At 48.2% G+C, this 24,942-nt stretch overlaps 1 protein-coding gene across 1 annotated transcript; it reads left to right on the top strand.

The window, feature by feature from the left end:
• The first annotated feature begins 677 nt into the window (after positions 1-677).
• Positions 678-5,090, top strand: Fbxo39 (F-box protein 39). The gene is made up of 4 exons (XM_032913175.1): positions 678-715; positions 2,463-3,567; positions 4,017-4,193; positions 4,767-5,090. Exons 2-4 carry the CDS (start codon positions 2,542-2,544, stop codon positions 4,893-4,895), a joined length of 1,332 nt encoding a protein of 443 aa, XP_032769066.1. The 5' UTR covers positions 678-715; positions 2,463-2,541; the 3' UTR covers positions 4,896-5,090.
• Positions 5,091-24,942: the final 19,852 nt, after the last annotated feature.

Here is a 24,942-nt window from a genome sequence, read left to right as displayed (position 1 = left end):
AGGTGAGGTTTAGCAGTAAAGTAGGGAATAAGTGGCTGGGGCAGCTTATCTGGGGACAGACACAATACTCAACTTCTAGCCCTGGGCTTCAGCACAAAGGTTACCCACCAGGGTAGGGATGGGCCAAGGGTCAGGTGTGCACCACCTTCTGAAAGCTGGGGAAGGTGACTGACCTTAGAATGTGTTAGCTTCAAGTCATGTCACCCATCCTCGGGGTGAGGTGTTGCCTCATCTGAGGAAAGGAGTGTGGAAGCCCATGGCTAGCGTGGGGGTAGGAGGAGTCCTCACGTGGGCTTTGGAACGGAGGCTTAAAGCTCCCGGAGATCAAAACTGGAGGAAACCGACCTGAGCATAGTGTTGGGTTCAGACCTCTCTGCTATTATGCACAGAGGAATGGGTGAGGACCGCCAGGCACAACTCCCTCCAGCCTCCTGCCTCCTCCACCTGCGTGCTTTCCTGGTGGGTCTGTGCAGCGCCCTCTTCCTTCGCCTTCAGTGGCAAAGATCTGGCAACTCCTAGTTTGGGACTCAGCGACCAGCGGGCACTAGCTGAGCTAGTGGGTGGCTGCGCGTCACAATGGCTGCGGCGGCCTTGGCCTAGGCAAGCGCAGGGGACCTCCCCTGTTGCTCTCAGAGTCGGCGTGGGAGCAGCAGCGCGGGCGGAGGGGCAGGCGCGCTCGGCGTCCCTGCAGCCCGGAGCCGGGCGCAGCGAGCCGGTAACGGGTGGCCTGAGGCACCCACGCACCCGGAGGGCAGTGGTGGCCCCGCGCAGCCGCTAGGCCCGCGTGGGAGGGGCGCGCCGCCCTGGTGACAGGACAGCCTTAAGTTTCCCTCGCTGGTTGGCAGCTGTGTCATATTATGGTGGACCAAGCCCAGGTTTGGGATTACTAGCATGGGTTCGGATCCCACACCCTATACACTTAGAACACCATATCACTAGCAAACTCCATGAAGTTCCCAACAACCCTCTAGATTCTCTTTTTGCAAAATGGGCATGTTCTCATCTTTATAAGGAAAATGCAGAAGTACCTCGGCCCCAGCTTACTAATGACAACTTGCTCTAACAGAGCATTTTCTATCTCCAAGGTGTATTCCCTGGATCGGCTCATTTAAATTTCCCAAAATTAGGAGAAAGGAATTACTATTCTATTGTCAGACTAGACACTGAGGCACAAAAAAAAAAAAAAAAAAAATTAAGATCAAGTGGCAATTGACAGGCCATTAAGTTCCAGGGCTTCCTGTCAATAAAAGTGCTATTCTCATTTATTTGGAGGATCCTTGTAAAAAACACAAAAGCAATTTTTAAACTACTCAGGGGAGGAAGGCTATGGAGGTGTAAGGACATGAGTTCGAATCCCGGGACCTATACAAAGTTGTAGCTGTAATCCTGGCTATCCTACAAGAGAGGAATTGTAAACAGAAGAGAGCTTAGAAGCTCTCGAATTATCTAATGACAAACAAGCTCCTGTCTCAAACAAGGTAGAACTACACCACACACAAACACACACACACACACACACACACACACACGCACACGCACACGCACACGCACTGTTCTGAGAAGCACCAGTGCACAGTTTATGCAGTGATAGGGATTAAACCCTAAGCTTGGTGTTCGTTGGACAAGCAGTCTATTACCAAGCTATACCCCAGCTCTTGATTTGACTTTTTAAATTGTTTTTCATTTTTCCATATTAACTTCTTACATCTCAATCCATGCTATCCCCTGTAGAGGCTCATAACCTTGGACAATTTGTTTACATATAATCAAAGGGTGTTTTTTTTGGTGGGGGAGGGTGGGCTTGGTTTGTCAAACAGAATTTACAGGTTCAAGATGTGCTAGCACTTAATAGGCCATCAGTGTGAGCACATCACATGAATTCACACTTCTGGGCTTTGCACATGCTGCCCCCTCTGCCTGTAATATAATCAGCCTCTCCTCTGTCACTAGGCCAGTCTGGTCTGCCCTGCAGATCCTGCTCCTCCTTCAAAACTTAGCTCAGACATCACCTCCTCTGAGAAGCCCTGGACATTTTCTCCTGACACGGAAATCAGTCATTTATTTGTGCATTGTGAACATGCCTGGACCTCCTCGCTCTTCTCACTAAGCTAACACTCCTTGGGTATTTTGTTGGAGACAGGATCTTGCCGCACAGTCCAGGGTGACGGGAACTCACTGTATAGCCTAAGCTGGTTTTGAGCTTGCATTTTTCCTGTCTGTGCCTTAAATTACCTAAATATGCTACCACAGGCTGCTTCTACTGTGCTGAAATTGGGTACTGGTCTGTGACCCTAGATGAACTATGCCATCTTCGTGGTGTGGGGTGTGCCCTGGGTTCACCAAGGAACAGCTCACATCTGGCCAAGTGCCTGATACAGCACAGTAAAAGCAGGGGAAGTTTGTTCAGTTGAGTTTGATTTCTACCTGGCAGGTGACGAGTCTTCCTTTTTAACCCCTCACAGAGAACACGTGATTGCGTTCTTTCCCCATTTTGGGAAGCCCTGCTCACCATACCACTACGCTGTACATCTGGGTCCTTTGATGGATGAAGACGGTGAAGTGACGCAGCCCCAAGATCAGAGCTGCTGGGCCACTCTGCCGGATGTGTGCCTACGACGTGTTTTCTGGTGGCTGGGAGACAGGGACAGGTCCAGAGCTGCCCTGGTCTGCAGAAAATGGAACCAGATCATGTACTCAGCTGACCTCTGGCGATACAGGACCATCACGTTCAGCGGAAGGCCGTCCAGGGTACACGCATCTGAATTTGAGTCAGCACTCTGGTACGTTAAGAAATTTGGCCGATACCTGGAACACTTGGAAATCAAGTTCCTGAACCCTTACAATGCGGTCTTGACCAAGAAGTTCCAGGTCACCATGCGAGGCCTCCTGTCGTGCCTGGGCAAGAGTAACAACCGCCTGCGGTCACTGTCCATCCAGCATTTAGAACTGGATCGTCTGGTCTGGAGAAACAGCATTAGGGGTTCGCTCATCAAGAGCCTGAGTTTTTTCTTAAAGAAAATGGGCAAACACCTGGACCATCTCAGCCTAAAAGGAGCCCGGCTGACAGTGGAGCAAGGCTGCCACATCCTCAACTCCCTGAGCTACATGCGGAATGAGAACGTGGCCTCAGAGCTCAACATTGAAGACTTCTTCAGCCATCACCTGGCTGTCTATGGCAGCTCCCAGTTCAACAAGGCCATGGCCACATTCCACAACTTGACATTCCTAACACTCAACTACAACTGTATCTCTGATGAGTTGCTCGAGACCTTGAGCGAGAACAATGCCGGTACCCTCCGGACCATGAACATCAAGTGCCATGTTCATGACCCTCACGGTCAGGTAGTCTGGGGTATGTCCTGGGCCAAGCTGGCCAGGCAGGCCAGCAACCTGAAGGTGAACTTCTTCTTTGAGAGGGTGATGAAATATGAACGCCTGGCCCGGATCTTGCTTCAGGAGATTCCAGTCAGGAGCATCAGCCTGAGAAGCTGCTATTTCAGTGACCCAGACTGGTCCATGAGACCCACTCTGACAGACCTCCTGCCCACCTTCCGGAACACTCTGCAGGTGAGTGGCAAGTCTGGCCCGCAGGAGCTTGCGAGGAGCTCTTGCTCACAGGAAAGCCTACTGCTTGTTCTGGGCTAGGCTTTACGTGCTCCCTTAATTCTTTGTCAAAGTTCTAGATGTTACTAAGTATATTCTCAAGCCTCCCACACACACTCAAGACTACAGCAGATGAGAAAACCATGGCACACTGACTGGCTGTCAACCAAGAAAAGCTCCCTTATCCTTAGAGTAGAGCTGTGACACTTGAGCCAGGAGATGCCTTGCTGGGGCAGACAGCTCCTTACCTTCCCATTGGCTCACGGCAGTACGCAGGCGCAGGCGGCCCTGTGGTTCCTGTAGTCAGTACTAAGCACGGAATGGGCTGTCCCCAGCGCCTTGGTCACCCCTGGGCTGTCCCGGCACCTCGGTGCCCCCACCCCACCCCCTCTCACCCCTCTGTGCTTTTCTAGAAGTTAACCTTCGAGTTCAACAATAACCATGAGTCTCTAGATGAGCAGCTGCACCTCCTCATCCTGGCCTGTCGGAAGCTGTTTTACTTCAAAATCTGGGCTTTCCTGGACGTTAAGTTTGTGGAGCGGATCCTGAAGAGCCAGGAGGAGGGGCAGTGCTCCCTGCGCACACTGAAGGTGAGGACCCTCGGCTGCTTGCATGGGTTGAAGCGGGGACATCTAGACTTGGCACTTTTGCCCTGATGCCCACTGGAAACTGGGACAGGGGCAGATATGAGACAGGCACTGCCCCTGAATCTGTCCATGGGAGATGATCCGTCCCACACACAGGATCTGGAAGTCTCTTCTGCTCTGTCTTCTCTGGGTTCTACATCCATGAATCTAGCTAACCATACATCTTTACTGAAGATGTAGAGGGTTTTTGGGGGGTTTTGTTTTGTTTTTTGTTATTCCCTAAACATAATGTCTGAATTATAGTTGGCATTATAAGCAACCCGGAGATAATCTGCAGGCACTGTTCCATTTTACATAAGGGACTCAAACATCCATGCATGCATCCTGGTATCCAAAGGGGGCCCTGGCATCAATCCCTTGTGGATACCAAGGGAAATATGCTTGGGGTTTTTCTGATTTTGCCACTAATTTTGTGTGTATAGATGCATTTGGATAGTTGTCAGCTCCTAAGTGATGTAGTCACAGTGTGTGTGTGTGTGTGTGTGTGTGTGTGTGTGTGTTTCTTTATTGTCACAGGTGAGAATTTATACAAACCGCTATGAGACAAATGAAGAGGACAGGACCCTACGGGAAATTTACAGGAAATACAGAAAGCTGATCGATTCAGAACTTAACTATTTTGTCATCGCCTACCCCATGATGTAAAGCGTGCTCTCCGGAGGAAGACATCTAGATGCACTTTGAACCTGAATTACATTTGGGGCTCCCATGCCCAAATCCCTTTTCCTTCTCTCTCCTTTAGCCAGTTCCACACCATCACGACCAGAATTGCGAAGGCTGGACTGTTGGTGATGGCCAGGCCCCAAGCATCTTTAAAGTGCTATCTTTACCAACAATCTCCGTTGGCTCTCTTTGTCATTTCAGGTGTAGGTTTTTTTTGTTAGTGGTGGTTTGGGTTGGGTTTGGGGTTTGTTTTATTTTGTTTTGTTTGTTTGTTTGTTTGTTTAATTTGGTCTCTCCTACTCAGCTACAGCACAAACTCAAAGTAAGTTTGCCAAGGGAGTCTGGCCTCTGCTTACCTGGACAGGTGTGACCAGTCAATGAGCAAACCTTCTACCAACCAACTTTACCCATTTAGAAATGCTTTGTACTGAGGTGGTGGTAGCACACACCTTGAATCCCAGCACATTGGAGGCAGAGGCAGAGGAGGCAGAGGCAGAGGCAGAGGCAGTGGCAGAGGCAGAGGCAGAGGAGGCAGAGGCAGAGGAGGCAGAGGCAGAGGAGGCAGAGGCAGGGAGGCAGGAGGCAGAGGCAGAGGCAGAGGCAGAGGCAGAGGAGGCAAGGGCAGAGGGAGGCAGGGCAGAGGGGAGGCAGAGGCAGAGGGAGAAGCAAAAGGAGGGGGAGAGGCAGAAGAAGAGGGAGAGGCAAAGAGGCAGAGAGGCGGAGTAGAGAGGGTGAGAGAGAGAGGCAGAGGCAGAGGCAGAGGCAGAGGCAGAGGCAGAGGCAGAGGAGGCAGAGGCAGAGGCAGAGGCAGGTGGATCTCTGAGTTCAAGGTCAGCCTGGTCTACGGAGCAAGTTCCAGGAAAGCCAGGGCTAGACAGAGAAACCACGTCTTGGAAAACAAAATAAAGACACAAAAAAGTTTTGTATCCTGGCTGGCCTTCATGTCAGAGCCTCCTGATCTTGAGGTTGCCTGGGTCTGATCACACACAATCAGAACCCACCACTATTTCTTTGAATGAGCAGGACCATTCCCATTCTCAAAAGGAGCCACTCAGGGATAGAACTGCCCATAGAGGGAACTGAGGTGCTGGGTTATCAGCCCCGTGAAAGACTCCTGCCCCAGCCTGGTCAGCACCTCCTTTAAGTTTTCTGTTCAGGTGACAGTCATGTCCAGCCTGCTGTGACACTCAGTCCTCAGATTTGAGGACAGATTAGAGGTGGCCATTTTATACTCATGTTTATAAAGAATCTGTAAGGTAGTATGACCTAATGCTATGTGGAGGGGCGGGGAACCCTCAAAACTCTATATTTAGAATTATATCTATTATATAAAACACATCTAAAGACCATTCTAAAGACCAACTTATGGCAAGTAGGAGATGTAACAAAAGTTGACTGGGGGTAGAATTTTGTGGGTATTTTTTCTTTCTTTTTTATGTTCCCTTTATTTTTTCTACTTCTCTACTGTGACCAAGTCATTTTTTAGTAACTGAGAACACAATCTAGTATGTATGTCTCTGATCATGAGTGACCACTGGGTCCGAGGCTGGATTACCATGGTTGTTTCTTCTGGTCCTTTGATATTTTTTAAAGCTTCTTCATTTTTTAAGATTGACCGTAAAGTGTTAACTACCGTTAGGGCAGTATCAAACAAAGCATTTGATAATTCTCCTTCCTCTCCCTTCCCTATTCACTGTCCCCTTGTAAGTCCCTCCAGCCTCCTTTCTTTAAGATCATGTATCCTTTGGTCCCAACCCCTTATCCCAGTGGTCATACATCCTCCCTTAGCAGTCTTAAGTCTCTCCTCGTCTCCTTCCTAGTACCTTGTCTGCCCACTTTTACCCTCATTTGCATACACTCATGTGTACATTGCAAGCATAGGAGAGCATGTGGCTCCAATCCTTCTGAGTTTGGGTCACCTTGGTTAATGTTAGACTTTCCAGATTCATTTCCTGCAAATTTCATAGCTTTAGTGTTCATTATAGCTATTTTTATGTCAACCTGACAAAAGCTAGAGTCATCAGAGAGGAAGGAGCTTCAGCTGAGGAAATGCCTCCACAAGATCTGGCTGTAAGGCGTGTTCTTAATCAGTGACTGATGGGGGAGGCCCAGCCCATTGTGTGTGGGTTCATCCTGGGCTGGTGGTCCTGGGTTCTACAAGAAAGCAGGCTGAGCAAGCCACGAGGAGCAAGCCAGTAAGCAGCACCCTCCATGGCCTCTGCATCAGTTTCTGCCTCTACGCTCCTGCCCTGATTGAGTTCCTGTCCTGACTTCCTTCCATGATGAATTGTATGGAACTGTGAGCTGAATAAACCCTTTCCTCCATGAGTTGTTTTTAGACGTGGTGTTTTCTCACAGCTATAGTAACCCTAACTAAGACAGCCATGTTTTCATTCCATTCGTCTGTTGATGGGCAGAGAGACGGACTCCAGATGTCATGAGTAAGAGCGTCAATAAGCACTGAACATGCATTCTTCTGTGGAAGAATATGGAGTCTTTTGGACGTATGCCCAGAAGTGGTATAGCTGGGTCACCTTTCTGTTTTCGATTTTTTGAGAAACCTCTACACTAATTTCCATTACAGCTGTCTTAGTTTGTATCCCTACCCCCATAGTTAATAAAGGTTCCACTTACCATATTCTTGCCGGCCTCATCAGATTTCTTGATGATAGCCACTCTGACTGGGATGAGGAGGTATCCCTCAGTAGTTTTAATTTGCATCTCCCTGATTGTTAGAGGTGTTGAACACTTTTTTAAAAAAAATTCTTGGCCATTTGCATTTTTCTTTTGGAAACTCTTCATTTGATTGGCCCGTTTGTCCATTCCTTTAAGACTTCTGTGCACGACGTTGCATTCTGCTTTCCTTTGCAGCAGCTATGGGTGGCTACGGTATGCAATTTCCTTACGGGGTGGTGCATTTGAGTCCCTGCTCCCCGCTCCCCCATCTTCCTTCTGGTAAGACATATGTATGCCTGTCAGACCTTTGCTGAAGTTCACAGCTAACTTTTTCCAAAGCACGACCATGCTCTAGGACTATCCCTAGATGCTGACCGGTAGACACAGTTAATGTTTACCTGCCATTCAGAAAAATACCATCCTGGTGAAGACAAAGGGGCTCTGTTGGGAAAGGACACCTTACGGCATCATAATGTAATGACATTGGAATGGGTTGGAGAGCAAGCCAGTTCTGTGTGGCTCTGGGGTCAGAGAGGACCCTCAGCTAGAATCCTGACCACTTGGCAGATGGGCCGAATACTTACTTGTAGTATGAACCAGTTACTTTCCTCTCAAATACCATCCAAGCCAGTGGTCCTCAACCTTCCTAATGCTGTGACCCTTTAATACAGTTCCTCATGTTATGACGACCCCCAGCCATAAAATTATTCCACTGCTACTTCATAGCTGTAATTTTACTAGTGTTATGAATCGTGATGTAAATATCTGATATGCAGGTGGTCTTAGGTGACCCCTGTGAAAGGGTCGTTCAACCCCCAGAGGGGTCACCTCCCACAGGTTGAGAACCACTGGTCTAAGCATAAATAATTTCAGAGTTACACAAAGTATACAGGCGTGAGTATATTCCTATGAACATGGCTGGACAGTAGATGCTGTAACTCCAGCCTTGTTTCCAGGTTGTCCTGGTACCACATCTCATACCATGGCACCCTCCCCCGCAAAGACCTCCAGCATCAGTAAGAGTGAAAATACATGTAATTTGGTGTGATTGTTAAAAATAATTCTCAGCTCATGGACCCCTTGGAAAAAATGGTCTCACCAGATCCCTCAACCACAAGGAGAGCTACTACAAAAAAGGTTCCCGTTCCCCTGAAAATCGAAATAGAATCAAGATCAGAACTCATGGGAAAATGCAGAGCCAGAGACATTCTCAAGTGCATATGTTTGAAGTATCTTTTCTAACGACAATATTTGACTGCTAGTAGGCCGCATGCTACTAACACACTAACACACAAGTACCTAAAGTCATGCTACATAGAGTTAAGCTGAGATGCAAGCCACTATCAGGCAAGCTAATGAAACAGAAGCAGGTTTTCTTTTGGGAAGACAATCAGGGCTGAGTTCCAGGGCCCTGAGGCCTGTTCTCAATGTAGAAGCCACTGATTTATGATCCTGAGGAAGTTGTCTTCCCCATTTAAACTTAATTTTTGGTAAGATAGAGGAGCTGGGAGATCCATATTCCCTTTCTTAGGATGCCCAACACTTGGGACTCAGATCTGTGATGCTAATGGGACATGACAACATTCAGTTCCCCAACGCACATAGCCCTGGACAAATCCATGAGTATGAGATCTGGCCTGCCAACCATGGTCACTCCAGATCAAACAAAGGGTCAAAGCCTAATGTACCCCCTATTCAATCAATGAGGAAATAGACTCATATAAAGAAAGGTGCCCTGCCCAGAGTCACCGGCTTGTTTGTGACTCAAGATCATAGTTTCCGTATTTAAAGCCCAGATCGATGTCTTCCAGGTAAACAATAAGATAGGAAGGATCCATCCCTGTCCCTTCCCCAACACTGCTCACTCATGATGGACAGACAACAGAATTCAGTTCCACCCATACCACAACTCCAGAGAGGAGAGAATGACTTACCTAGGTCACTTAGAAAATGCCGAAAGGGTCAAACCTAGTCCACCCCCAGAGCAATGCTCTCCCACACCAATGCTCTCCCACACCAATGCTCTTTATTAGCAATGCTCCCCCACACCCTGAAGATTTAAAAACCATTGTTCTGTCATTTAACTAATGAAGAGATCAATGGAAACTTCTGTGGTTTAACCTAGAAAGGCCGTGTAAGATATAAAACACTGTTGAGCAGTTGTTGGAATGGAGGTGGCTCAGCAGAAAGCATTGATTTTTTTTCCAAAGGACCTGGGTTCGATTCCCAGCACCTACATTGCAGCTCTGCCCTATGGTTCTTACATGGTAACTCCAGTTCCAGGGGATCTGGTGCCATCTTCTGGCCTCCTGAAGTGCCAGGCACACATATGGTGCACAGACATGCATTCAAGCAAAACCTCCACCTGCAGTTTTTTAAAAATGTTATGGTAAAAATGCAGCACAAGTGGTTCCGGTGCCTACCACTCTGCACTTCTTTCTCAGGCTCTCTCTGACCCAGACAGCTGCTCTCTCACTAGTTCCGGCTCTGTCAAGCCACAGGAACTAGCGCTAATTTATCTCAGCGGCTCTCTGGAAGTCCAGCATGGGCTGGCCTATCACAGCTCCCTGCCACAGACTCTGCTCACACTCCCAACAAGCCAGTGAAGTCATGACTCAATAAACTGTACTTTATCAATCAGATTTATATGTTAAATTCTCAGTCTACGATACATCCTCACAATGAACTCACAACCAGTTGATAAGGACATAAACCGCCCACCCAGATAAGATAAATTTGCCTACAGAAATCTATCCCAGCTACCTTGGCAATTCAAGGCCACCCGGATCTGGGTTATCCTTCTCCATCTCCATCTTGATTCTCCTCTCCTTCCCCTTCTCTCCCACCTTACAAAAGCTTTGTCCCCGCTTTATTTTTTTTTACTGTCCAATCATGGCCTTGACCTAACTTGTGCCAGCCCTCACCTGCATATAGACACCAAGCTACACAACATCGTTACTGCAAGGGCTGAAGACTGGGGGCGGGGAATTAGGGAAATTTATTCCATGAGCATCTGTGGTCTAAACCAGTAGAGAGAGTTTCACATGCCACAATGTACATTGAAGGCTTAACATTAAAACCCCATCCAGTGGTGCCTAGAGAACAGTGCTTCTCCCTATAGCCTGCCTCCCTAGCCTAATGCCTTTCTTCAGGTTATCTTGTCCGTCATATCTCTAGCCAATAGGGTCACAATGCAAACAGTCCATGCTTTTCTTCTCCAAAGTTTTGCCATTAGAATGTTCTTAGCTTAGGCTGAGTGGTAAAGCGCTGGCTTAGTTTGCACTCGATCCTGGGTTCCACCCTCAGTCTAGGAAACAACCAAATCGCTCACCCAGAAATGGCAGTGAACTGTTACCCCAGCACTCAAGAGGCTGGGACAGGAGGGCTTCACGAGTTCAAGGCCACACTGAGTTATACAGTGAGTTTCCAAAGACAAACACAACAAAAAGTTCTTAGCACCAAGTCCAGTGGGCTTTTTTTCCAGCTGCATTTTATCCCAGGTGCCGGCAGCTGCAGGAACTTGCCCCAGAATCCAGTCCTTCCCCTGTGGCATCTGTAATTGCTCGACAGTCTCCAAGACCTTTGGTTTAAGCAGTGAAACTCATGTCAAGCATTCTGAGTAAGAGCGAAGTTACAACTGTATCTTTATGTTTTCTGCTCTGTTTCATTCCTTTCTTCTTTAGCTGACTCGTTACCACCCACGTTTATGGAGCACAGAGTGATGACCCGGTCCAAGTACTCCGTAGGTGACAGCCACATCAGGACACAGAGTACTGCCATGTCCTTATTTCACATTCTTCAGACAAATATCTGATCAGTTGCAACCGACCACCAGCTCCTCACCATCTCATGTTAGCATAGAAGATCATGCAAGCCTTATCTATCTCATCTAACCGTATTTCAGTTCCCACTCTCCAACCTCTATTTGCCTCCACCTCTCCCAGGCTCTCGAAATATCTATTATACTCCTTTTTTCTTTAAGACCAACTTTTCCAGCTTTCATATTTAAATGAGAGTGTGCAATATTTATTTTTCTCTGACTGGCTTCTTTCATGCGGAGGTTTGAATGTGCTGGCCCATGAGAGGTGGCACTATAAGGAGGTGTGGCCTTGATGGAGTAGGCGTGGCCTTGGTGAAGGAAGTACATCACTGTGGGGGTGGGTTTTAAGGTGTTATGATTAAGCTCCGCCCAGGACAGAGGAGTGGGTCTCCTTTTTGCCTTCTGAACAAGATGTAGAACTCTCAGCTCCTCCAGTGCCATGCCTGCCTGGGTACTGCCAGGCTTCCCACAATGATGATAACAATAGACTGAACCTCAGAAACCTGCAAGCCAGCCCCAAGTAAATGTTGTCCTTTATAAGAGTTGCCTTGGTCATGGTGTCTGTTCACAGCAATGGAAACCCTAAGTAGGACATTCCACTTAACACAATATCCTCCATTTCCAACTATTTTTGCCAACAATTATGATGCCTTTAGAATGATGAATGTCACTGTTCAGAGGGAAAGGTCACCAACTATAACAAAAAGAAGCAAGACTACATATATCATATGCAAATATACAGATATATGGAACACATCGATATGACATGACAGAAGGGGAGTGGCTAGAGTGGATTGGGGCCAGCAGGAGCAGGGAGGAAGGAGAGAGGAATACACAGGCATTCTTTCTGACTTGCAGTCTGAAGCCACAGAATACTGTGAATTCACTGGCCGAATGACACACGGAGACCCTCTGCACAGCTTCCGCGATTTAATCAAGCTGCCTCAGGTTTTTCTACATTTACAAAAGCACATGTTTTCAAAGCATAAAGACACTCACGCACACACACGGCCCTAAATGTTCAGGGGATGCGAAGTTCTTGAGAATGTGAATGTTTGATCGTCGTGAATCCCCAGTACCATGCTAGAATCAGAAGCAGCCCTAGCTGTTATTTTTTTTCTTCTTTTTTCCTTTTTTTCGGAGCTGGGTACTGAACCCAGGCCCTTGCGCTCGCTAGGCAAGCACTCTACCACGGAGCTAAATAAACTGAGGAGCTGAATAAAACGAGGTCTGATTTGGAGATTCCACCTTAGTTTACAGTAAACAACTGCTTCACAGTGTTCTGTTCTGAGCTGCCTTCCCGGGCAGTAAGACAAATGCACCGTTTAAAGCAGCCGTCCGGAGCACAGAGCCCATGAGTCTGATATGACAGTGGAATTGATTTAGACAAGAATGTTCTGTAGGATTCCAGCAGGGGCTGGCAATGTAAGGAAGGCGAGAAGACACTTCTCTACAGCAGCCCATCATGCGAACTCAGCTTCCCGCTTTGTACATGAGAGAAGCAAAGCCAAATACACAGGGACTCCCCACCGCCCCATGAGAAGTTATTGAGCAGTCAAGATGATGAAACCCAGAGGTGACCTCAAGGCTGCATGTTTTGTCAGTCAGTGTCATCCCTAGAGAGCGTAACCAACTCTCCTCTCCCTCTGTCCACATCAGAACTTGCAGGGTGCCCACAAGCCTATCAGTGGCTGCCAGCTCATAGAAATGCAGACTCGGAAAAGGAGACCAAAGCTGAATACTGAGGAGGCTCTTATGGATAGAATATTATCTCCAAGCAAGATGTCCATCACCCGGTTAATGAAGTGACACCATACTAGGATTCCCCAGTCATGTTGACAGTTTAATGACTAAGGGCATCCTTCAAGACCCTAAGTGTGAAAAGCAAGCTTCCAGCCAAAACATCAGTGAGTATTTTTTTGAACACTTTCTGTAGCACCGTGTGTCTAGGGCCTTGACTAAGCCAAGGTTCCAGAGATCAGCCTCCCCTGAGCTAGCTACATCATTCAGCATTCCCAATTATTCATTAGCTTTTCATTATTAATTATTAGTTATTATTTCATTATTATTATTCAGTTATTTTTAATACGCGGCCCTCCCAGCAAGATCAGGCAGCCAGGACCCCTTCAGCTCTTCAGGCTTTTAGTAGCTCACTACTCTCTGCCAGGGCCTCCATCCTACCTTCTGGCCATCTCTGCAATCCACCTCTCAGATACCACAAGAGAATGAGATCTGAACAGATGATAAACAGTATTGCACGCTTAGTGGCCACTCCTCGATTTCCATAGGAACAAGGGATGAACCCTGAAAGACGTCTCCTTTTCTGGCTGTTGAGGACACTAAAAATAAATCCCCCAAGTTCCATAGCTCTACCTCCCCAAGCAAGTGGTAGATGGCATAGAAAATGAGAGGCTAGAGAGGGAGAGAGCCTGGCCTTGCCTCGGGGTCCACCCACAACCTCTGATTGACTTAAGCTCATCAACCCCAGGAATAGCAGATTGAAGACCCCACACATCTCTCTACCTGTCTTCCAAAACCCCCAACCCTGATCAGCCCTGCCCAATCCATGACTCACCAGGCTTGAACCCGGCTGTGGCCTACACAATTCACCCCAGTACTTCTCGATCTTGGTTTGTATCCCACTGCCCCTTTCACTAGATGCTGGCTGTTTACTAAGAAATCTAGAGATTTACCTCAGGTGCTCACAGATGCCAAATTCATATTTGCCTTCCCCAGCTCCAGAATCAGCCCATCAGAAAGCCTTTCTCTGACCAATCAATCTCAACTAACCACCCATCCAGAGGGCCAGCCCAGCACTTTCCACTGCCTGACACGGCTTTTTCAGATACTGTCTGCCTCTGGGTTGAGTTCCAAAGGACAAGGCACGTCGTCTTATTCATCTCTGATATTAGCACTCGGCCTAGAGTCTCGAGTCTGAAATAGCCCAGCTAATGTTTGTTGTGGGAATGAATAAGCCAGTGATCGCACCCACAATCCTTTTGTTGTTATTCTGTTACAATAGTACCTGACTTTATCAACCTTCAGCCCATGAGTCAACTGTCTTCTATTGGATGAGACAGCATATGGGATCGTTCAGCTCTTGATCAGGAAACAAAAGAGAGACAGGAGGGGGTGGAGCACACCTTTAATCCCTGCAGTTGGGAGGCAGAGGCAGAAGAATATCTGAGTTCGAGGCCAGCCTGGTATACAAAGTGATTTCCAGGATAGTCAGGGCTACACATAGAAACCCTGTCTCAAAGAAACAAAAAAAATTTTAAAAAGGGAAGGAAGGAAGAAAGGAAAAAGCAGGGGAAAGGTGGATCACACAATCCTTTCCAGGGCCTACCCCCAGTGACCTAAAGACTTCCTACTAAACTCTACCTCTGTAGAGTATTTCTAACACTCACCAATAGTGAGATCAAGCTCTTTAACTCATGGGCCTCTGAAAAATAATCATGTGCAACCTATACTTCCTGCTGGCTAGCCCTTCGTGGTACCAGAAAGTACTATGGAGGCGACTGGAGGAAAATTATCACCAACAGTCTTAATCAGCTATATGCCTATATGTACACTGCCAGCCAGGCAGGCAACATATACCTGCTGGTACAATAACAGTAAGTCTGTTATGGAGATAACCAATTGTTTTCTGACTGAATTAGTGACCTGCTCCACTGGGGCGGAAGTCTCAGCTGGTACTATAAACCTCGTCAAAATTTTGTGGCTTAGATGTCACAGGTCCTATTAGGGAAACTACCGTTGTTTTTCTGAGTGATGTGCCCATTAAATTGCCTTCTGGATAATTATGTTTAGGCCCGTAGATGAGCGCCGCTGCTAGCTTTGGTCAGAGGAGCTCTGTGCAATAGCACAGAGGCTCAGAACTAGTCAAAGTGCTAAGAATGAATGACTACTGAAAGCTGAGCCCTAAATGAGGTATCTGTCACTCCCCTCCAGGGCTCAGGAACACCACGGAAGAAGAACTATAAAGAATGTAAGAGCCAAGGGTGGCATGGGTCCTGTGGAACACTGTCTGCTAGGCATGATGTGGCTATCACACTCTGAAACTCATAGCAGCCTTGATTATACAAGGCCTGCATGAGATGTGTGCCTTGTAACAGAAGTGCGGAGGAGCTCGTTAGCCCCACGCACCCTGAGGATCCATTCGCAGACGATCCTTGGGGAAAGAGTAGCATTTTCTTCAGTAGTTTAGCCACTACTAAATTTAAAGTCCTGTCGTGCTTCTGTAAGCAACACTAATGAAGCTCGCTGAGTCATCAGAGGAGGAGAGGAGGGGATCACTGGGAAGAGTCAGTGGGAATAGGAAGAGAGAGATGGGGTGAATGCGTTCAAAATACATTATCTAGGGGGCTGACAGGATTGCTCAGAGGGTAAAGGTGCTTACCACATAAGCCTGATAACCCGAGTTCATTCCCTTGAATCTACGAAAAGAAGGAAGAGGAAAACTGAGTCTAAAAGTTGTCCTGTCTATGTAGACATGTCTCACACACACCACATATCAAACATACACACATATACACATACACATATGCATACACATCACACATACACCACATATACACATATGCACATACATCACACATACACCACATATCAAACACACACACACACACACATATATATACATACACACATCACATATCAAACATTTGGAGCAGGAACACTGCCCGTTGACGTTGACGTTGTTGTTGTTGACGTTGACATGCCTGAGCAGAGAAGGGCTTGGGGAGTGGGAGGAGCTGCTAGAACTGGAGCTTCGGGACAGGCTGGAGCTTCCTGAGTGGCTGAATGCAGAGGAGGAGCAACAGCCACTCCCTGAGCCCGTGCTGGTGCTGGTTCTGGTGCTGGTGCTGGAGCCCGAGTTGGAGGCTGAGCTGGACCCAGACCTGGTGCTGCTGCTTCCCCTTGAAGCACCACGTCTCTTCCCACTCTTACCTATGCCACGACCCTTCTCACTTGACTCTTTAGTGGCCCTTTTATCTTTAGAGCGATCCTTGGACTTCTCCTCAGAGCGGTCCTTGCAATTTGGTAGGAGAAGGAACACGAGTGCTGGACTTTTTATTCTCTTTGACTCCTAGCAAGCTCTTCTTTTTCACTCCTGATAAATCCATTCTCCCCCTCTGAGGTGTTCAAAGCATCAATGTCAACCTCATTTGTCTGAACTCTCACTTCTAACCTGAGTCTGAGAAACGATCCCTAAACGATTGTAATTTATGCCAAAGACCAGCATCTTCCCGGGCCGCCACCTGCTCCCCCTCTTCTCAGACCCTGACAGGGGAGCAACTCTGTCATCCATACATTTAAAGTCTTTAAACACATTATATACATCTATGAAAGGCAATAAAGAAACCTATTGTTACATGTAACTAGTACACGTCAATAAAAAGGTTTAAAACCATCTAAGCTACAGCAGCTCCATTGTCACTGAGTGGTGCGAGCTCATCTTTGCTCTGAGTGTAGACCTGAGGAAAGCACTGGGCCATCATTAGCTTCCCCTCAAGCAGCCTTAAGATGCAACTACAGGTGGATGGACAAACAACTCCCTCCCCTGGGCTTCAAGACTGTCAAGGAGAGTCTTCCTAATGTGTAATTTTTTTTTTAAATGCATGCCAACATTTATGAAGGAATTTCAATTGAAAAATTCTTTGGGGCCAGCGATGCTGATTTCAGGAGCTGATGGCCTTAGACCTAACCTGCCACCAAGAATCCATCAGCTGCAGGACCATCAGCTGCAGGACCTCGGGCAGGCAGTCACGTTCCTGTTGCAGTCTCCTCATTTGTGTGCTTAGAAAGCGCCTCATGAAGAGTAAGGCTGTAGATAGGCTCTCTCCACAGGAAATGAGCCTGCCTTCCCCCAAGCCCCTTGATCTGCCCCAGGTCTCAGCTCACACACTCCTGCCCTGTGCCAGGCCTTGGGTTTCCCATCCGGACAGTGGGGAAGTTGAACGAGACCTCTGGTGGCCTCTCTTACCAGACACTCTGCTTCCCTCCCAGGAAGTCTCCCTCCAAATTTGACAAATTTGGCTTCAGTGCTATTACCCTACAATCTTTAGCTTGTCAAATATTTCTGGGATAACTGGCATAGCTGGTTGGTTTTAGGATCCGCTCTTCACATCTGAGATGGGGCGATCAGAGTGGCCACACCGCCAACTAAGGACGAAGGACTTGACCGTGCTCTAAGTACATAGGCTGGAGTCAGCTGCCTGCTGGTTTGCTTTGGGGCTCCCATTGGTACGTCTAAGCCTCTTCTAACTTTTCTCTATGGCTTCTGGAAGCCACACGAGCCTTGTACAGTCAAAGTCAAGGCAGGGGAGAGGGTGTGGAGAGAAGTCTTTTCCAGAATCCCCAGCCAGCTTCTTCTGGTGCCCCCTTGGTCAGAACTGAGTCTCATAGAGCCACTGCCTACATGAGAGAAAACACATTTGGTTCATGGATCAAGGGAAACCTGTAAGTGTATACAGCCGTCGGGCTTCTCAGCCAACAGTGGGATCTGTCTCCTTTATCTCAGCGCTCCGTGTGCAGCTGACCGTCCAGAGCAGGGGAGGTATTGTGCATGGTGGAGTGTGTGTGAGCCAAGCCGCAGTCAAGTGCAACAAGATTTGAGGTGATTAGAGAGCCCACAAACCAGCCAGCGCACAGAATGGCATTCGTAATTAATTCCCTTAACAGTTTCCTTCTGCATGGGAAAAGCTAAGTCACTGATTGTAAGCGCCTCCGTACAAAAGGCCTGATCCTCACTCACTTGGGCCTGTGGTTACTCGACCCTTTCCACTCTTAAGGCAAATTCAAGCGTAGGGAGTTTAAGTCATCTCGGGAAACAGACTCGGCAGGATTAAGATATTAAAGCCTCAGGTCACTCCCCAGGATTAAGGTATTAAAGTCTCAGGTTGGAACTGGAAACTTTAAACTCAGACTCTAAATCTGAGACCTGAGTCACAAGGAGCCAATTACCAGCCACGCCACACTTTTTCCACATGGCATCACTCCTTGCTACGGAGTTCCACTGTGGTTATAAAGGGCCAGCAGCCTGAGTTTGAATCCTATGTTGGTACCTTCCCAGGTCTCAGTTTTCCCACCTATAAAATGGGAATCACAGACTGCACTACCACACACAGCCAGCGTATCTCAGTGTCAGGTGTCACGTTTGCAACACTATACCCATAAGCCTATCATACACCCTACTTGGTTTAGATTTGAGATTTTAAAATACTTCCTAAGGACCCCAAAACACCCAATTCTTCAATAGCCTAGTAACAGATTCAGCCCTTTCTAACCCTTTGACTATGTGTATGTTGTACCACTGCGTGGAATGTCCCCTCCATTTCCACCAAGTTACATCTGTTTATCAAGGTCACACTCAAGAGTGGCCTTACCCTCAGCCTGCTCCCTCCCCCCATCCCACCCCCAGTCAGGCAGCCATGGCCTGTGACAACTCTTTGTGTCAGAGCCATGAAAATTCACTAGGAGTCGATGATGGGGGCAGTGGTCAGTGTGAGGGGACTGAGGGTCTCTCAGAACCCAGGGGCTTCAGAAAATTCCTGGAGCTGAGGACAAGGAGCTGTAGAGGTGGGGGTGTGGCCTGCTCTTTGTCGCTTTCTTGGTACACTGGCTGTCACTTTTTCTCTCTCATTATTAGGTGGCTTTCTGTTTCCGGTTCACATAACAGACAACAGCTGTCATCCACGCTCCAGAACCTCTATCCAAAAGAGCAGCCAGATGGAACGGAGGCTTTCTTTCCCAAGTCCAAATCCCTCAGCAGAGGGGCTTCTTGACCCAGCATTCATTAGCAGCCACTCCTTGGCCCAGTCAACTGTGGTGGGAAGAAAGGGGGAGAGAGGCTGGGGGCTGCTGGGTCGTGTGGAGGAGGAGGAAACTCCCAGCAGCAGGGAATAGAGCAAGAGGATACTGTTTCCATGGAACCTGCTTCAGATAAGCCACAGTGGCCCACATAGTGTCTGATCTTGCAGGGTCATCCACTGTGTTCCCTTCCACAGTCCTTGGGTGCTCCCCACCTCTATGTGTTTCCGTTTCAAACTCCCGATTCCTAAAATACAGACGACGAACAGGGAGGGCAGACTTGGCCACACAAACGTGGCTGAGCAGCCTTCTGTGTGCACTGCATGGTTCTCAGAGGAGAAACTCTGGGAGCTGGAAAGTGACCTCAGGAGCAGTTGTCTGGAAACCTGGGGATCTGGGAGGGGGGAGATATGGGTTATGAAGCTTTCTTCCCCACTCCTCTCTAAACCTCTCCGTTTAAGAATAAACATTTAGAACTGAGTGGTGGAGGCACACACCTTTAATCCCAGCACTCTGGGGGCACAGACAGATGAATCTCTGAGTTCAAGACCAGCCTAGTCTACAGAGCAAGTTCCAGGACAGCCAGGACTACACAGAGAAACCCTGCCTCAAAACAAAACAACAACAACAAAATGGATTCATGAAATGTTAAGGCCTGGGTAACTGCTGCCTTTCTTGTTACGCTGTTACCACTGTTGCTAAGAGCATGCCTGAGGTGACCGCATATTCTGTTATGTTCTGTGCTTTTGTGTTCTTGGAAACCAATCACATTACAGGTCAGTCAGAACTGCTTTGTACAGTTACCCACAATAAGCTTGGACTCAAACCAACCGCCCGGCTGCACCTCCTGCACCTGTGTATGAGCTGTTATGATTTTTGCTTTTCTAAACTGCCCCTGGGATGCACCCCAACATGAGAGACACCTGCACCAATATAAGAAGCCATTTGGAATAAGACTTCCATTTTGAATTGGTGTCAAGTACAGTTTTAAGTTCCCAAGACCTCCCTGGGAATTGATGTCCTACTTGACAGAAAGAGTCATGTACACAGGTAACTGACATCCTGGATGGCCAGTTAAGACATGAATGTTAGACAAAGTGAGTCCCTGTCACAGTTGACCACCCCAATCAATGGGAACAGGATACATGTACAACAAAGACGTATTCCTAAGGAACTCTCCATCCCTAAGCCCTGATTGGTGGAATAGCTTAGCACAGACAGATATCCGTTATAATGAGGTAACTAAAGGCCTGGAGGCTTAGCCAATGAGCTTTCCTTCCTAGACACTCCTCCCTGCAAAAGGTAGTTAATCTCAGGCCCACCCTGAGAAGTGGGGTACGGTTTTACTCATCTACTTTCCACCATGACAACAAATGTCTATTTTATCATCAGGATCCGCCATGGGGAGCCACAGAGAAGGCCTTTGCCCACAGAGCCTAACCTCCCATAGAAGGCCTCCCTGTGTTTCCAGCCCTGGCCTCCACCAAACCAAGCCAGCAGCCTACCACAGTCAAACCAAAGACCCGACCCCTCCCCTCCCCGCAGAACCAGCCAGAGCTTCCTCCCTCTCCCCCTCAGCACAGGGCTAGATCCAGCCCCATGGGCCCCCACTTCCTTCTCAGCTCTTCCATGGCTTCCAGTGGCACCTGGATGCCCAAGAGCCTGAGAACCTGATGGCCCCAGCCTCTTTGCAGGCCCCGGGGACCCCTGAGCCAGCTTCTGGGCAGTGTCCCATGCCCCAGACTGTGCTTCCCCATCCCGGGAGCAGTATCCCAGGGCTGCCCTACAGCCCATCACCTGTTCAGCAATGGTGTGGAATAAGTGTGGCCAAACTTCCCAAGTCCTGCCTCCCCAAGCAGCCACACCCTGGGGCACAGCAGATGTGGGACCCCATAACCCTACACATCACAACCTTCCCTGAATGCAGGAGGTCCAGTCTTCAGTCAAGGGTAGCTATCTCCCCTGCTAGAAGCTTCAAACAAGCAATCAAACAGGTCTTCCAGATGTGAGTCCTCAGCTCAGGTCTTTCTCTGGATGCTGGGGGGACACACAGCTCGGACCGCCGCTGCCTGTACATTGTTTTTAATTGACATTAAACTTTATGCTGTTTTCACCGTATTCACCTTCATGGTTGCTTCGTACCACACAGACAGCTCTAGTCGCCCTTTCCAGTAGTAGTGCACAGTAAATGTGCTGTCTGTAAAGCAAAGGTGTCTGAAAACGTTTCACGGCTGGGTTAAAAGTCAAGGCCTTGGCGATGAATGGCTGTCGGTCTGAAAGGGTGAGTTTCTGCACAGCCAGGGCCACACAGAGGAGCCCTGTCTTCAAAAACAACAACAAACAAAGAGTGAACATTTCTTCCTCACACTTTGGGACAATTTGAACTGCGAGGTAAAGGAACTGGTGGCGTGGGAATGACGAGAGCCCATTTCGGATTCCTAGGGGATGTCTCGCTGGACAGCGAGAAGCAGCAGGCTCTCGGGACACTCTTAAAGTCACTAATCCCATGCAGGAAATGTCTGCCTCCGTGTTCAGCTCAATCTGTCACCTCCCAAAGCGCCCACTTCCTACCCCGTTCCACTCCCTGCTAGGCTAACTGAACCATGAAAAGGTGAGACTTTAATACTGTCCTTCTTTCGTATTGGTTATGGACAAGTTCAATTTTAATCTATTTGGCAAAAGTTCAAGTTTAAATGACACCTGACTCAAAGGATAGCATCTATAACTTTCACCTACAAATATCTGCCTCCACATGGTGTTCCTGTTTGTTTTCTAGATAGTGCCTCACTGTGGAGCCCAGGCCGGCTGTGGACTCCTGAGCTTCCTCCCTCTACATCACAAGGTGTAGCCCACTGCACCTGTCAAGAACAAGGCTCATGTTATCTTAAAAAGATGTCTGGTTTGAAAGGGTAAAAAGGGCTGTAATGCCAAATGTCCTTGTTCCAGGTGAGTGCCAGCAAGTATGGGACAAAGACAAATCTTCCCTCTTGAAATTGTGGTGTTCTTGGACTTCATATTTATATATTGAGACATGGTCTCCACCACAAGGGGAATAATGTTCCCTCTGCAGTGCCTGCCCAACCCTGCCTTGGACTGTCCTGGATTTTATATATCTCTTTAAAGATAGAGAAACTGAGGCTCGGGGAGCTGTGAAGCCTGTTCTGGGTCCTCCACAGGCTGGCTGATGGATCTGCTCTGAGCTGTAACTAAGTGCCCAGCCTGGCTCTAAACAAATCCAGAGCCTGGGAATGAGTTTCCTAGAACATCGCTGGCCATTTCCCCTCCAGGTTGGAAAAGAAGATAGTTTTATGCTTCCGGACCAGAGCAGCAAAGCGCCTGCAGACTGGGTCCTGGGGCAGGGAGTTCACACCTTACTCAGAGTGAGAAGGCACTCAGAAGGGTGGTGTTCACACCCTGAGTGGTCGAGTCACAAAACACAAATAGGCACTGGGGCTCCGAAAGGTTTTCCCATCTCGGCTTAGCCACTTGCTGACAGTGGAGAATAAACACCCAGGTCATATCCTGAGATGGCTTCAGGCCCCCCATGAAGTGCCCCAGATTTGGAGAGTGTCAGAGGCGGGAGGGGCTCTAGGCTCTCTACTCAATCCTCTCACGCTAAGAGTGGCCCTAAGAGGGAGAGACACAGTCCTGGCGGGGTCAGCACTAAAGTCCAGGTCTGCTGGTTTTCTGGTTGGTGCTGTGTGCTCACCACCTACTGTCCACTAGGTGTCAGGAGACCAAAAGTTAGCATGGAGAGCAGGGGCAGCGGCTGTGACTTAGTGCAAGCCGCTGTTCTACAGCCAGAGCTCTCCTGGGAAGAGCAATGGTGGCCACATGGGAAGTGGCTTAGTCAGACCTTTGAGGTGGTGTGTGACCATTGCAGTAGTGACGCAGCAACATGGAGCGTGGGGGCGACATGCAGTCGGGAGGAAAACAAGTGTTTTGAAAACTGAGACCACTGCTGTGCAGTTGGGATTGTGGCAACATGAGGGCTGTGTTCCAAATGGCTGGTAGTTATTGAGAATTTGCTTCCTTCTGAGACAGGCTGAGCACAGGGCCCGAACACAGGCTGTCTCACTCCATCTACAGTATGCTAGGCACCATTGGAGACTTCTGATGAGGGATGCCCGACTCCAGAACATACATGTATACATGCATGCGTGCATGTTTGTGTGAATTACAAGGATTCTCATGGGTTGAACAAGAGCCCCACTACTGAGATACAAGTCCAGACCAAAAGCCTTTGAGGTGTGTGTGTGTGTGTGTGTGTGTGAGAGAGAGAGAGGAGAGAGAGAGAGAGAGAGAGAGAGAGAGAGAGAGAGAGAGAGAGAGAGAGAGAGAACCCATGCAGGCATGTAGAGGTCATAGGTCAATATCAGAGTTCTTCCTCTATTGCTGCCCACCTTGTTTTGTTTTGTTTTTTAAGATTCATTTATTTTATGTGTGTGGCTACACTGTTGCTGTCTTCAGACACACCAGAAGAGGGCATCAGATCTCATTACAGATGGTTGTGAACCACCATGTGGTTGCTGGGAATTAAACTCAGGACCTCTGGAAGAGCAGTCGGTGCTCTTAACCGCTGAGCCATCTCCCCACCCTTCCCCCGTTATTTTTTAGATAGAGTCTCTGGCTGGGTCTGAAGCTCGCTGGTGTGGCTGGACCAGCTGTCCAGTGACACAACCTCCCTGACTCCAGCCCCTGACCTGGGATCATACACAGCCATGAATAGATTTTTCACATGGCTGTTTGGGATCCAAATTCAGGTCCTCATACCCACACTTTACCCACTGAGCTGTCTCCCCAACACCTAGTCTCTACAAAGAATTGTTTTTTTATTACAGGCACACACACCAGTTATGTGTTTGGGGCGGGGAGGGGCCATGGAACAAGGGTGGAAGTTGGAAGACAACTTGTGGGAGTCAGTTCTCTCCTCCCACTGTGAGGGAATCGAACTCAGGTCTTTAAGCTTGGCCACAAGTGTCTTTACCCCCTGAGCCAGCTTGCCTGTCCTTTGACACCTTTACTCTTAACCCATTAATAGATTCAAATCTGTAGCATGAATTTGAATCTGTAGCATGAATTAAATTTTTCTTTTTTATTACTGCTAATCTTTTTTGAAATGGAAAATATAGCAAAATAAAAACATGCAGTGACTATAATCTAGAATCAAACACAAAACTGAGCTTCTCTTCAGGAAGAAAATATTTAAGAAGTAAAACTTCATTCCACCACATGGGGGCGCTGAAGGATGCAGGCTGGGTAGAGAACTGCCTGCCTAACCCAGCCCAGACTGCTCTCTCCTGACTGTCAATCAGAAACTGAAGCTCTTAGCTTAGAATCCTACAGCAAACCCAGGTGGCCACTGCTTTCAGGACCGTCCCCTTGCCTTTGGGCCAGGGACATTTCCTTTCTGACTTCACAATCACAGACACATGCAATTCTGCTTTCCACTGCTCCTCCCCATCCACTAGATTCAACTTTAAACAAGTAAAGTTTGTTTCCCCTTGGCCCTATCCTTTCTTCTCCTGACAACCTTTTCTTTCGTCTAATTATGTGACACTTGCATGGACTTTCGATGAACTGCCAGGAGGTGGGGGGGGTATCTAAGCTCCCTAGGGCAAATGGATTGTGTCCCATTCCATGAGAAAGAAGGGCATCCCTTGGGTAGAAAACCCAGCCCCAGCATGCAAGTGGAATGGCTCTAATGGCTCCAGGCCCTGG

The sequence above is a fragment of the Rattus rattus genome, chromosome 9 (genome assembly GCF_011064425.1).
Source record: "Rattus rattus isolate New Zealand chromosome 9, Rrattus_CSIRO_v1, whole genome shotgun sequence".
Taxonomy (NCBI): Eukaryota; Metazoa; Chordata; class Mammalia; order Rodentia; family Muridae; genus Rattus; species Rattus rattus.
This window is presented reverse-complemented; position numbering and strand designations above follow the sequence as displayed.